The 15,039-nt window shown below is 35.2% G+C and overlaps 1 protein-coding gene across 2 annotated transcripts in view; it reads left to right on the top strand.

The window, feature by feature from the left end:
* Positions 1-15,039, top strand: part of DPH6 (diphthamine biosynthesis 6) — a 198,283-nt gene that overhangs the window by 97,275 nt on the left and 85,969 nt on the right. For both annotated transcript variants that reach the window (XM_086710304.1, XM_025919641.2), the window contains exons 4-5: positions 8,981-9,054; positions 12,885-13,003. In XM_086710304.1, coding sequence (XP_086566430.1) covers positions 8,981-9,054; positions 12,885-13,003 — 193 coding nt within the window. The remainder of the gene's footprint in view (positions 1-8,980; positions 9,055-12,884; positions 13,004-15,039) is intronic.

Here is a 15,039-nt window from a genome sequence, read left to right as displayed (position 1 = left end):
CATGTATTCACACAAAGACATTTAGGAAAATTCATAGCAGCTTTATTCACAAGAATCAACTGGAAACAATGCAAATATCCATCAACAAAAGAATGGATAAACAAATGTGGTGTGGCCTGTAAAATGGATTAAAATGGAACACAAAGGAATGAGCTATAGATACACACAACATGGATCAATCTCAAAATCGTACTGAGTGAAAGAAGCCAGAAACAAAAGGATATGTATTATATGACAAAATACAAAAGGATATGTATCATTCACATATATGTATATGTGTGTATATATATATGTATGTATACATGTCCATATATATGTGTATATACACACGTATATATAGAAAACATTATAGAAAATGCAAACTAATGTGTACTGACCTAAAGCAGGTTAGTAGTTGCCTGAAGCCAGGAGTGAAGGGAGGGTTGGGCTGCAGAGACACAAGCTATCTTTTGGGTATAACTAAAATGATTTGTATCTTGATTGTGGTGGCAGTTTCACTGGTATATACACATTTGTTAAAACTCATTGAATTGTGCACTTTAAATGGATACAGTTTATTATATGTAAATTGCACCTCAATAGACATAATTAAAAAAAAAATTCCTACGGGGAAGGGCTCTCCATTGCCTTCAGGATGCAAGCCACATTGCTCAACAGTTTGATCCCAGGCTACATTTTGCAGCCTTTTTTCCTTCCACTCCTTGATATGTGCTTTCAACAGCAGCTACTCAATACAGCTGACCATCCCTTCTTATATGTCATGCCCTTATTTTGTTGCTTATACGAACAGTTAAAGAACAATGACAGTTAGCATTATTGTTGGAGAGGGTTAAATGACTGGTTAAGTTTGATAATAGTACTTGGTGAGCAATATGCTATAGCTCTCCAGGATCGGTTTTGACAATGTACCAAGAAGTTATCAGTCTCTCTAGTATAGATTAATATAAACCAAATTCCTTTAAGACTAATGTCTAAGCCAGAATGTCAGTTCATTTATAATGTAGACCATTTGTGTTAAAAGGATGAGAATGCTTGTTTTGATGGATTAGCATAATCTTTCTGGGTTTGAAAGTAACAAGGCAACCTAAATTAGAGTCTAAAGTTTGCTTAGTGGGCACAGAATCAGATCATAGGAAGTTGGTTTGAATGTGGCCAGACTTCAGGGCCCCACATTCTGTGTTAATTATTTTCTGCAGCACATCCATTTTTTATTTCTATTATGGCACAAGGTGATTTATCTGGCTGTATCTTCATGCAGCCTGAGTTCATTTTTGATTCTAGTAGTCATTTTCTTTTTGTTTCTCTGTTGACACTTCCACTGCTATTATTTTGCTGCTATTGTTAATTTATTGACTTTTTCCCCAAATGATACAGGTCATGGGTCAAGGCATGAGCTTATTAGCTTTAAATCTTTTTACAGAGTAAATTGACTCTGTTAGATCTTTATCTTTTAAAGGTCTGTTTTGCCTTCTCCGAAGTTAGTAGTATGTTCTGAATGGTTAAGGATTCAACAGAAGTCTTACTTACCCTTGGATTATTCAGGACTATGTTGAAAGTTTGTTGTATCTGGGCTGTAGAGTTGAGTGTTAGGGTTATGTATTAGTCATGGCTCTCTAGAGAAACAGGGAACTAGGGATATATAAAGATGTATAGAAAGAGGTTTATTATGAGAGATTATTATCTGATTATGGAGGATTATGGAGGATCTGCCATTTGCAAACTGGAGACCCCAGAGCACTGGTGATATGTTTCCAGTCCAAACCCAAAGACCTCAGAACCAAGGCAGCCAATGATGTAAATTTCAGTGCAAGTTCTAAGTCTCGAAAACCAGGGGTGACCATGTCTAAGGATGAGAGAAGATGGATGTCCCTGCTCAAGCAAAATAAATTTACCCTTCCTCTGCCTTTTAGTTCTATTCAGGCCCTCATTGGATTGGATGATGTCCACCTCTTTGGTTAGGGCTGTCTTCTTTACTCAGTTTTAACAATTCAAATTATAATCTCTTTCTGAAGTGTCCTCACAGAAATAACCTTTTATCAGCCCAGTCAAGTTCACAAATAAACTTAACCATCACAGGTTTGTAGGCTTGTGTTGAGGAATGATAATGAGCAAGAAGTTAATGCCCAGGAATGAAGGGTTTTGTCTGTCAAGTGAGGCCTTCATTACATAGTAGTAACAGTAGTAGGTGGTGCTGGTGGTGGCCAATAGTAGTAATGGAAGTAGTAACAGAAGTAGTTATAGAAGTGGTAGTAATAAGAAAGAAGATTATGATAATGACACAAAAGATTTACTGAGTGCTTACTGTTATTGATCTGTATTATTTTACTCAGTCTTCACAGTAACACTAGGAAACAGGAACTATTATTATCCTCACTATGAGTAAGGAAACTGAAACACAGAGATTATGTAACTTGTTCAAAATCACCAAGCTAGTAGGTGGTAAGGTTGGATTTTTAATGGGTAGCAGTAATCATGATTGTTAAACAAGTGATCAGTTAGGCCTATATTTAGATTATGAACTCCCATATGGAGAACTTGACTATCCTACCATCAGCTCTGCCTTGCACTCTGGTTGTTAACTTTCTTCAGATCAAGAGTAGGCAGGTACAAATAGTGGGTTCATAGCACTTGACCTCAACTCTTTATTCTGAGTTATTTTGTACATTTTTCAGCAGCACGGCCAAACTGAGTCTTCAACTTTATCCCTGTTTCCTGCAAGGGAAGAGCCTTTATACAATTGGACATGTTTTTATTTTTCCTCTGTAAGAACTTTAACCCTTGTACTGTTGTTATTATTTCTACAATAATTTGTAAATGTTAATTTTTACTTGCTTTTTTTAAGTTAAAATTTTGTATACGGTATTTATTTGTCAAAATAAAGATTCTCACATAAAGACAGTCTCTTCAACAAATGGTGTTGGAAACTGGATATTCACATGCAAAAAAATGAAAATGGACCACTTTTTTACACTGTGTACAAAAACAAACTCAAAATGAATGAAGGACCTAATGCCAGACCTGAAACCATAAAAATCCTACAAGAAAGCACAGGCAGTGATTTCTCTGACACTGGTCACAGCAGCATCTTTCTAGATATGTCCCCTGAGGCAAGGGAAACAAAAGCAGAAATAAACTATTGCAACTACATCAAAATAAAACGCTTCTGGGGTGCCTGACTAGCTCAATCAGTAGAGCATGTGACTCATGGTCTCAGGGTTGTGCTCTTGAGCCCCATGTTGGGTATAGAGATGACTTAAAAATCAAATCTTAAAAAATAATAATAATCAAAAGCTTCTGCATAGCAAAGCAGATTACCAATAAAACTAAAAGACAACCTACTGAATGGGAGAAGATATTTGCAAATGACATTATCTGATAAAGCGTTAGTATCCAAAATGCACAAAGAACTTATAAAACTCAACACCAAAAAACAAAAACAAAAACAGTCAAATTAAAAAATGGGCAGAAGGGGCTCCTGGGTGGCTCAGTCGGTTAAGCCTCTGACTTTGGCTCAGGTCATGTTCTCATGGTCCGTGGGTTCAAGATCTACATTGTACTTTGTGCTAGCAGTGCAGAGCCTGCTTGGATTCTTTGTCTCCCTCTCTCTCTGCCCCTCCCCTGCTCATTCTCCCTCTCTCTCTCTCTCTCTCTCTCTCTCTCTCTCTCTCTCTCTCTCTCAAATAAACATTTAAAGATTCTATGCTCCTGGATAGGAAGAACAAATATTGTTAAAATGTCGATACTACCCAAAGCAATCTACATATTCAATGCAATCCCTATCAAAATAACACCAGCATTCTTCACAGAGCTAGAACAAATAATCCTAAAATTTGTGTGGAACCAGAAAAGACCCCGAATAGCCAAAGCAATCTTGAAAAAGAAAACCAAAGCAGAAGGCATCATAATCCTGGACTTGAAGCTATACTGCAAAGCTATAATCATCAAGACAGTATGGTACTGGCACAAAAACAGACACTCAGATCAACGGAACAGAATAGAGAACCCAGAAATGGACCCACAAACGTATGGCCAACTAGTCGTTGACAAAGCAGGAAAGCATATCCAATGGAATAAAGACAGTTTCTTCAGCAAGTGGTGCTGGGAAAACTGGACAGCAACATGCAGAAGAATGAACCTGGACCACTTTCTTACACCACGCACAAAAATAAACTCAAAATGGATGAAAGACCTAAATGTAAAACAGGAAGCCATTAAAATGCTCAAGGAGAAAGCAGGCAAAAACCTCTTTGATCTTGGCCTCAGCAACTTCTTACTCAACACGTCTCTGGAGGCAAGGGAAACAAAAGCAAAAATGAACTACTAGAACCTCATCAAAATAAAAAGCTTCTGCACAGCAAAGGAAACAATCCGCAGAACTAAAAGGCAACCAACAGAATGGGAGATGACATTTGCAAATGACATATCAGCACAAGGGTTAGTATCCAAAATCTATCAAGAACTTATCAAACTCAACAACCAAAAAATAAATAATCCAGTGAAGAAATGGGCAAAAGACATGAATAGACACGTCTCCCCAGAGAAGACATCCAGATGGCCAACCGACACATGAAAAAATACTCAACATCACTCATCATCAGGGAAATACAAATCACAACCACAATGAGATACCACCTTACACCTATCTGAATGGCTAACATTAACAACTCAGGCAACAACAGATGTTGGCGAGGATTCAGAGAAAGAGGATCTCTTTTGCATTGCTGGTGGGAATGCAAGCTGGTGCAGCCACTCTGGAAAACAGTATGGAGGTTCCTCAAAAAAGTAAAAATAGAACTACCCCACAACCCAGCAACTGTACTACTAGGTATTTATGCAAGGGATACAGGTATGCTGTTTCGAAGGGACACATGCACCCCCATGTTTATAGGAGCACTATCAACAATAGCCAAAGTATGGAAAGAGCCCAAATGTCTGTCGAGGGATGAATGGATAAAGAAGATGTGGTGTGTGTGTGTGTGTGTGTGTATATATATACACACACACAATATATATATATATATACACACACACACACACACACACACACACACAATGGAGTATTATTCAGCAATCAAAAAGAATGGAATCTTGCCATTTGCAACTATGTGGATGGAACTAGAGGGTATTATGCTAAGCAAAATTAGTCAGAGAAAGACAAATACCATATGACTTCAGTCATGAGGACTTTAAGACACAGAACAGATGAACATAAGGGAAGGGAAGCAAAAATACTATAAAAACAGGGAGGGGGACAAAACATAAGAGACTCATAAATATGGAGAACAAACAGAGGGTGACTGGATGGGTCACCAGGGGGGGGGAGGGGCTAAATGGGTAAGGGGCATTAAGCTATCTACTCCTGAAATTGTTGCACTATATGCTCACTAATTGGTTGTAAATTTAAAAAATAAAAAAATTTAAAAATAAAAATAAACATTTAAAAAATGGGCAGAAGACATGAACAGATGTTTCTCCAGAGAAGATATCCATATGGGCAATGGCCAGACACACAAAAAGATGCTCAACATCACTCATCATCAGGGAAATGTACATCAAAACTATAATGAGATATCACCTCACACCTGTCAGAATGGCTAAAATCAAAAACTCAAGAAATAAATGTTGGTGAGGATTTGGAGGAAAAGGGCTCTTTTTCCTTTTGCGTTTTTGGTGGGAATGCAACCTGGTGCAGGCACCATGGAAGACTGTATGGAGGTTCCTCAAAAAATTAAAAATTGAACTACTCTATGATCTAGTATTTTCACTATGGGGTATTTACCCAAAGAATATGAAAACATTAATTTGAAGGGATATATGCACCCCTATGTTTATTGCAGCATTATTTATAGTAGCCACACTATGGAAGCAGCCCAAGTGTCCGTCGATTGATGAATGGATAAAGATGTGAGGTGTGTGTGTGTGCATATATATATACACACACACACACACACACACACACACACATATACACACATACATATATATACATATATATGTATATATAAAATGAAATACTATATATATAATGAAATATTATTTGGCCATAAAGAAGAATGAAATCTTGCCATTTGCAACAACATGGATGGAGCTAGAGAGAATAATGCTAAGGGACATAAGCTAGTTAGAGAAAGATGTAAATACCATATGATTTCACTCATATGTAGAATTTAAGAAACAAAACAAATGAACCAACAGGAAAAAAAAAAAAAAGACAAACCCCCAGATAGACTCAACTATAGAGAACAAACAGATGATTACAGGGGGTGGAGTGAAATAGGTGAAGGGGATTAAAGTGTATACTTAATCTCAGTGAGCACTGAGTAATATATGAAACTGCTGAATCACTATATCGCATAACTGAAACTAATGTAACAATGTTAACTACGCTGGAATTAAAATTTTTAAAAATTAATAAAAAATGATTCTCACATTAAAAAATGAGTGATTTAGGGGCGCCTGGGTGGCTCAGTCATTTTAGCATCTGACTTCAGCTCAAGTCATGATCTCATGGTTCGTGATTTTGAGCCCCACATTGGGCTCTGTGCTGACAGCTCAGAGCCTAGAGCCTGCTTCGGATTCTGTGTCTTCCTCTCTCGCTCTGCCGCTCCGCTGCTCATGCTTGCTTTCTCTCTCTCTCTCTCTGTCTCTCTCTCGATAAATAAACATTAAAAAAATTTTTTTAAATGAGTGATCTATATTTAGGCCTAGTTTGGAAGAATAGTCCAAATTCAGTTTGGTGTATGATTCTAGAGCTGATTAATTAGGTATTATCAAATAGAAAATAAAAGAGATGGAAAGAGAAGAGAATTCCAGAGAAAGTATGTAGACTAAGAATGATTAAATAATAATTATTTTAGGGTTATGGTGAACATTAAATGAGAATTATAGAATGATAGCACATTTTAAATGGATAGTCAATGCCAGTTTTTATTTTGACAATGGCGTGACTTAGTTAAAACAGAAAAGTACCAGTACCTCTTATCTTTGTTTCCTTGATGTATAGAGAAATACACACATATACATATATAATTTTAGTCCTTTATATTTTCTTAAGGCAAAACTTCATGTAAACCACTATATGATATAGGAATAATATAACTGATTTTGATCTTTTGATGACACTGTTCACTACTCTGTGATCTATGACATATTTGCATTTATTTATTTATTTAGTTTAGGAGAGAGAGAGAAAGAGAGAGGGAGGGGCGGAGAGAGAGACAATCCCAAGCAGGCTCTGCACTGCCAGTGCAGAGCCCAGTACAGAGCCCAGTGCAGGGCTCGATCTCACGAAACTGGAGATCATGACCTGAGTGGAGAGCTGGATGACAGACGTTTAACTGACTGAGCCACACAGGCACCTGCCATGTTTATATTTATTTAGGAACACTATGTCTTGACTTTTTCTAAAGAATACAATGACTTTTATGAAAAGAAAATGGCTAGGAAGTGAAGAGAAAGGTTATAAGCAAATGCTCTAACAGTGTTGCTAAACTAGGAAAGTACAGGAAATAGCTTTTGTTCCTATAAACCTTATGTAATAGAATCATATTTGGGGGATGTGTGGGCAGATATTTCTTTCTCATTTTGGAGGAGAAACTCTAAATTGTCTTTATTTCCAAAGACTTGAGAGATTCTTGTTGCGCATTTTGTTTATTTATTATGGCATCCTATTAGGACACACTGGTTATTTCAATATGCCTTGAAGTATTACATATGTTTTTATGTGAAACACTATTGCTTTTCTTTGTAGATTTCCAAGTATGGAAAGAGTATTAATAATGAAGTCATCTCTCTCAAGTAGTTTCTTCTGTACTCCATATACCAGGATGGATTTTCTTTTGTGCCTATTCAGAGAATTGCCATTTAGTTTGTTGTTAGTAATTACCCTCCAGTCACTTTCTTCATATCTGTTTTCTAGATAACAGATTCCTAGTGTATACCTGTATTATGTATTATTCTTCTGTAAGTGTACTATCTTATACTTCTCTACATTAAATCTCATCTTAAACCTGTCCTTCCAAATTCCCAAATTCTCCATATCCATCCATGTACATGTTTGATCTTCATTTCTTCCTTTTTTTTTAGTACCCATCCTTGCTTTGTATCATTTGCAGACTTGATCATATTTGACTTTACATTTCCTCCAACTCATTAATGAGCACACTGGATAGATTATTCCTCTTTCCTGTGAGATTCTGTTAGATGTAGTGCTGGGTATTCTCAATTGTAACTCTGCTGATAGCAGTTGCTTTCTTCTCATCATAGAATTCTTTATCCACTGTGCTATACCATTATCCAAGTAATGGCTCTATTATCTCTGCTTCCTGGAGATACAGATAAAATCATTGTGTCCCCTTTTCTACTTATGCCATTGCTTACTTTTTTTCAAGTTACTCATTTTGGGGTGCCTGGTTGTCTCAGTCAGTCAAGTGACCGACTTCGGCTCACGTCATGATCTCACAGTTCGTGAGTTCGAGCCCCACATCGGGCTCTATGCTGCTGGCACAGAGCCTGGAACCTGATTCAGATTCTGTGTCTCCCTCTCTCTCTGCTCCTCCTCTGTTTGTGCTCTGTCTCTGTCTTTCAAAAATAAATAAACATTATAAATAAGTAAATAAATAAAGTTATTCAGTCTGAAAAAATAGAAATTTCTCAAAAAATTTCACTGAACATCATTGAGTCTTTAAAAATGTTTTTAGTGAGGAAACATCTTGAAAGTACCGTCTAAATCTTTGCCTTCTTCACAGAAAATGGTCTCTAGTTATTTGGATTTTAAGTAAAAAGAATAAATACTTTCCACACAGCTGAGAGTATGACTTAAATACATGTATTTATTTTTTCTGAATGTGGATTGCATTTTCGTAAATTATTCTGCTTCAAAATGGTTTTCTAGATGAGACCCAGTTCTTTTATAACTTTCAGAGCATAATGCATAGCCACATGTTTATTTTTAAAGTTATATTTTTTCTTTTACTTTCAGGAAAAAGAAGAAGTAGAGGGGATATCAGTAGGTGCTATACTTTCTGACTATCAGCGTGTTCGAGTAGAAAATGTGTAAGAGAGCATTAATTTCTCCTGTATTTTAAAAATTACATGTATTTTAAGAATGTGAATAAATGAAAATGTAATTGTATCCAAATAATAAATAGAATGTGATATTGTACATATCTCATGGAACTATCTATATTACCAAAGTAACAAAATAAACTACAATAAAAAAATCAAGACAAAGATTTTTAAAATCAAAAGTATTATTTTCAGTGTTTCCTTATTTGAATCAGTATACCTGTTTAATCCCTTTTAACTCATCATCATTTGTAATAAAAATCAGGAGAAAGAAAAAAAAGGCTTATTAAGGAATCATTCCTTTTTTGGTCTTCAGAATTCAGTTCTTGGCCAAAAATATTCATGTGATTAAAATACTTATATACAAAGTCATTCAACTTTCAAGGACTTTTTAGATTATTGCTCTCTCCATCTTTCTCACCCTCTAAGGTTGGTAAAATATTGTATCTCCAAATACCAAAACAATCCATTCCATTGATCTCTTCAAAAACCATGAAGTCAAGTGATAATATTGATTATTTAATGTTCACTTGGCAAAAGATCACATGAATTTATTTTTCGTTTTTAGTTTCTGGATACATAAAATACTGTATAGAGACTTTACATATAATTAGATTAGCAAAAAGAAAATGTGGACTCCAGTATTAATCTTGCACACAACTTGACCTAGAAATAAGTAATTTTGCCATCCAAAAGGATAAATGCAAATCAGATAAGGACTGTATTTGTGTAATTGTTTCAAATTCTTGACAAAGAAACAGTCGTATCAACTATCACATCAAAAACTTGCATATTAATTGACTTGAAAACTTTTTTTATTTTTATTACTGCATTTATTTTGTTTCTAGTTGTACAGTGAATTCAAGGCAGTCAAAAGTCCAAAGTTTTTAGTGTTGCCCGGCTGGCGCAGACTGAAGAGCATGTGACTCTTAATCTCAGGGTTGTGAGTTTGAGGCCCGTGTTGGGTGTAGGGGTTACTAAAAAAAAAAAAAAAAAAAGTAAAGCATTTTTTAAAAATCCAGAAGTTTTAAAGTAAACAGGGGAAATATAGGACAAAGCATAATTAAATGAAGGGGACTATGATGATCTCCTATTTTGGGGTGTGTATCTCTAGAGAAGGGAGAGTGGAGGTGGAAGTGGAGGAGGTCATATGTGTAATTTGAAAAAGATTTCCTTACATTCTACTTGCCTACATTTGAGAACAACTGATCTACAAATGGAGATGGATTGCATAGCCCTTAAACCATATGTTGGAAATACTATTTTCAACAAGTTTTAGGTCACATTCTCTGAGAATTATTTAGTTTACAAATCTGTGTTTTTTAATAAGTTCAAGCCCACATGGTTTAATGGGTAGCCAAACTGTAGATGGGGCTGACATTTATTTATGAAAGTTAAAAGCCAAATGAAAATGTGCTCCTGATTAAGAGGCTGCTTTACATCTATATGGGAGAAAGGTCCATAGCATACCCATAGATAGAGCAAGATTTTTCTTAAAACAGTCTCAGATACGCTTCAACACATGGTTAAAATACCCAGATTTTATACCACTAGGCATATCTCCAATAATTTTATCCTTAAAAATGTTAAAGCAATGTTACTGGGAGTCCGTTGGTTTATAATAAACTCAGTTTTCAATTAGCGTGTCTTACATTTGTAGTTTGTATTGCATCAGTGTATTTTTAATATATAAAGTATTTAATAAATGTCACAGCTCAACTGCAATAGTGACTTACAGAGGAAGTGTATTTGAGTCATGATATTTTGAACTGTTAAAGAATTTAAATAGGTAAAAAAAAAGTTTGACTTAAGTCTAGAAATAATCAAAAGATTATGGTTATCAAAGCAACAATCAAGAATTTTACAATAAAGATAAGGGTGGAATAAGGTTTTTTCAATTAAAAAAAAATCTTAGCCTTTTAAAAGAGGTAGAGAGCCCAGTTTCATAGGTAGGCATTAAACACTGGTAAGAGGACAGCTAGAATTATACGTTTGTTACATGGGTAGTTTCAGTTATATTATTTTTGTGTTTATTAACTTCCTCAACATTACTATAGATGCTCTGGGATATTTTACAAAGTATGTATAACAGTCTGCAGTAGAACGGTTTTGGTTTCTTTGAAAGGATATGTGTACATGGAAAAACTAGTGATATATATGTTTTTTTTTAAGTTTATTTATTTTGATAGAGAGAGAGAGAATCCTAAGCAAGCTCCGCACTGTCAGTGTGGAGACCGACGTGGGGCTTGAACCCACGAACCACAACACCATGACCTGAGCCAAAATCAAGAGTCAGACACTCAACCGACTGAGCTACCCTGGCCCTCCTAAAAGCAGTGATATTTTTAAGGCCATGTATGAGTAAATGACCAAACATGTGGTATATTTACTAAGTATTGGGATTTTCTGAGAGAAAAAGAGATCATTGTGGCCTAGTCAGCCAGGCAAACTTACAGACACTGGGTTTTAGGGCTATGTTTTTTATTTGAAATCTGATTTCAGCCACTTATGCTGTGACTTGGGCAAGTCACTTGGCTTTGACTACCGTTGTTTGAATATTTATTTTATCTAGGCGTTTGTACTATTTTCTTTATTTATATTACTTTTAATCAATTATGATCCTTCTTGAGGAAGTCACATTTAAACAAAGGCATGAAATAAGTGAAAAAGGTAGGAAGCATGTCTAGTATATTAGACAAGAGTGGGCAGTCCAATGGTGGTAGTTGGAGCGAAGGGAAAGTAGTAGGAGGTGAGGTATGAGAACCAACCAGAGTGAGATCCATGCAGGTCTATTGCAAGGACTTTTACAAGGAGTGATGTCGAGATTTGATCAGAGGAGTCCCATAATCTGTTTTATGTTTTAAAAGGATCACACTGGCTGCTGCATTGAAAACTGATTTTAAAAGGGTAAGGGTGAAGCAGGGAAAGAATTTAGGGAGATATTGACCCAAAAGATAGTGGTGGCTCAGCCCAGGGTGTTCGCAGTGGTATTGGTGAGGAATGATTCTGTCCTGTATTGGGGTAGATTGGATGACAAATATGAAGGAAAAACAAAACAAAACAAAAGGAATAAAGGATGACTTCAATTTTTAATTTCTTAATCTTCTCAAGAACTTTGAAAGGAAATATTTTTGTTCCTATTTATGAAACAGGAAACTAAAGACCTAGAGTTTCATTGACTTGTCAAAGTCATGTTGCTAGTTAGTGTAGGGATAGGTTTCAAATCCACATTTGTCTTGACTCGAACTTACATTCTTTCTGCTGTACCGTAATGTAAAATATGTAACACAATGCCTACAGCATATTTGGTGCTCAATATATTGTACTTTTTGTTCTTTTTTTTCCACTCAGAGTCAAATTCTTTTTAAAAATGTCAAAGTTAGTAGATAAGAATAGTTCATGTAACCATAGGTATTGTAAATTTAATCAATATATGATTATTTTATTAGGATAAGTTGATTTGCCTATTTTGCGTATGCTTCACAGTTTTGATACCCAAGGAAGTTCTAAAAACAAGAATAAGCATCCGTTGGCATTTGGAAGCTTTTTAGCATAGATTTCTAAACTTAGAGCCTTACTAAAATTAATATTTCTAATCTGCCTGGAGATTTCATTTTTATCTGTTTATGCATAGCCTGTGGAAATTAAATATGTTTATGTTGTATATATAAACTTCATTATGCAAAACATGTTTTTTTAAAGCATTTTAAATGCTGAAATCCTTGAGAGAAGCATTATGTTTAAAATCAAAGTAATTGCTGTGGATCCAAGTATAGAACATTAAGATATCATCTGATTTTTTTCTTTTTATTTTATAGGTGTAAAAGGCTTAATCTCCAGCCTTTAGCTTACCTTTGGCAGAGAAATCAGGAAGATTTGCTCCGAGAGATGATATCATCTAACATTGAAGCAATCATCATCAAAGTAGCAGCTTTGGGTATGTAGCCAGACTTTCAAGGGAGCTGTCTGTTACCACACAGATAATCTGTATTCACTAATAAGCAGTTACAACAGAAAAGGAGGAATAATTTAAAATGTAAAAGTGTGGAATCACAACTGAAGTAGAGGGAAGTTTAAGATGGGTTTTTGACCATTTACCAAAGTGATTACAAATGAGCCTCATCATATTCTTTTTTAAATATATAACTGCGTCTAAAATTGTTACAGTATTATGGACCTTTGATTTAAGGTCTTTTTATACTATTGGGAACCCAGGTTCACAGGAAACAGGAAAAGTAGGTTGCTTGCTTGCTTTCTTTCGTTCTTTCTTTCTTTCTTTCTTTCTTTCTTTCTTTCTTTTTAAGTTTCTTAAAATCTATATTTGTCACAACATGTGATATTTTTCTTATTTTTTTAAACATATTTTGAATATGCTAAAATAGAATGACTGGCTTTGTAGTGTCCAAAATAAGCAGAGTAGTAGGTTTTTGTTGGGGATGGTAAGAAGATTATAATCGAGAGACTGTCATTTGATCAGTTAGCATAGACACAACGGGCAGGTGGTAATGTGATTCAAATATGGATATTACATACGAACACACTTCATTTGTTGTTTTGAATTTTTATAATAATATTCATTTTCAATGGGTTCAGCTCAATGCATTTATTTCACAAACCTATTACAGTAAATGCCCTGGAGCCTCAGGTTTCTCAAAGACTAAATCATGTACCTCATTCGTGAGTTTACATTGCTGATCTCTGAAATAACGAGGTCTCAAGCTGTGGAGGATTTTAAAGACAAATTCACATTTTAAACAACATTAAAAGAAAGATCTCATAATATTTCTCCTTGGTAAACACCAATCTACTCTCTCCTTGTTGAAGTTAAAATGTTGTCTTTCATGGAAGGTCCTATAAAGAGAACCTGAAGTTGATCTTCTCAGCTTTTAAAAAGAGAAAGATCAAGGTGGGTGTTCTCATTTTTGAGAAAAGATGGCTCAGCAACCCATGACTGAAATTCTCAGTATAGATATATTTGTCCTTTGAGTTTCTATGTAAATCTATACAGATTATGCTCTTTTGCTTTCTCTTTGTCTCTTGCTCTCTCTTTTGGATTTGCTAAGATTGCCTAGTTCTGTAATGAAGTTCATGTGACACTTCACTGGACAGTACATATTCTGTCACTTTTACTGTTGGAGAATAGGATGGATTACAACCCAGAGAGAACCTACCTCATTAGCAAGACAGAGCCATAGGATATAACCTTACTGACACCTCTATTATAGTGTAACTGATATTGTGTGTCTTTTCACTGGTCTGTGTGGATGTGCGTGCGCCTCTAAGTAAGGGTTAGAGATGGTGTTTCACTGTATTAAACTTTTGGATAAAGTGTAACGCTGAGCTAATCTGTCTTTATCATTCCAATGACAAAAGTATAGATCTGATTTTAACATTTATAGCGCATAGTTTCTATTGATTACCTAAAGGTGTACAAAGATAAAAGTTATTCTTGAGAACAGTATTAAGAAAGGTTTATTGAGTGGAACATTTTTTTCTAAGGACACAAAAATGTGTAAATGATGCGATATAGGTTTCCAAGTTTTTTACCACCACCCTGCGCATTTAGTTTTCAGAAAGGGTTTTAATCAAAAAGTGGGACAAAAGGATCTTTATAGGGAGAGGGGTTCAGCAAAGTTTTGTGGCCTATTAGATTATAGAGTGGTCTTAGAAAAGGGTTCTACATAGGTGAATAAAAATGTATTTCTGATAACTGTGTCACATAACCTTGGTGTCTTGTAACCATCAGTGAATTCGTGAAATCTACACATTAACAACTTAGTGTTTTAAGAAGTTTCTGAGTTTTAGACTTACTTGAAGAACGATGTGTACATTGTATTTAAGAAGAATCTTGCCTTTTAGAAATACTTATTTTTAATTATGTGAGTAGTACATGAAAACATTCTAGCCACATAATATTAAATTTTTGTATATAAAGTTTCCATGTGTTTTCTGTTATCTTCTCTCCCTCCAGGC

This window comes from Puma concolor, chromosome B3, assembly GCF_028749965.1.
Source record: "Puma concolor isolate L17-30 chromosome B3, mPumCon1.1.hap2, whole genome shotgun sequence".
Lineage (NCBI taxonomy): Eukaryota > Metazoa > Chordata > Mammalia > Carnivora > Felidae > Puma > Puma concolor.
This window is presented reverse-complemented; position numbering and strand designations above follow the sequence as displayed.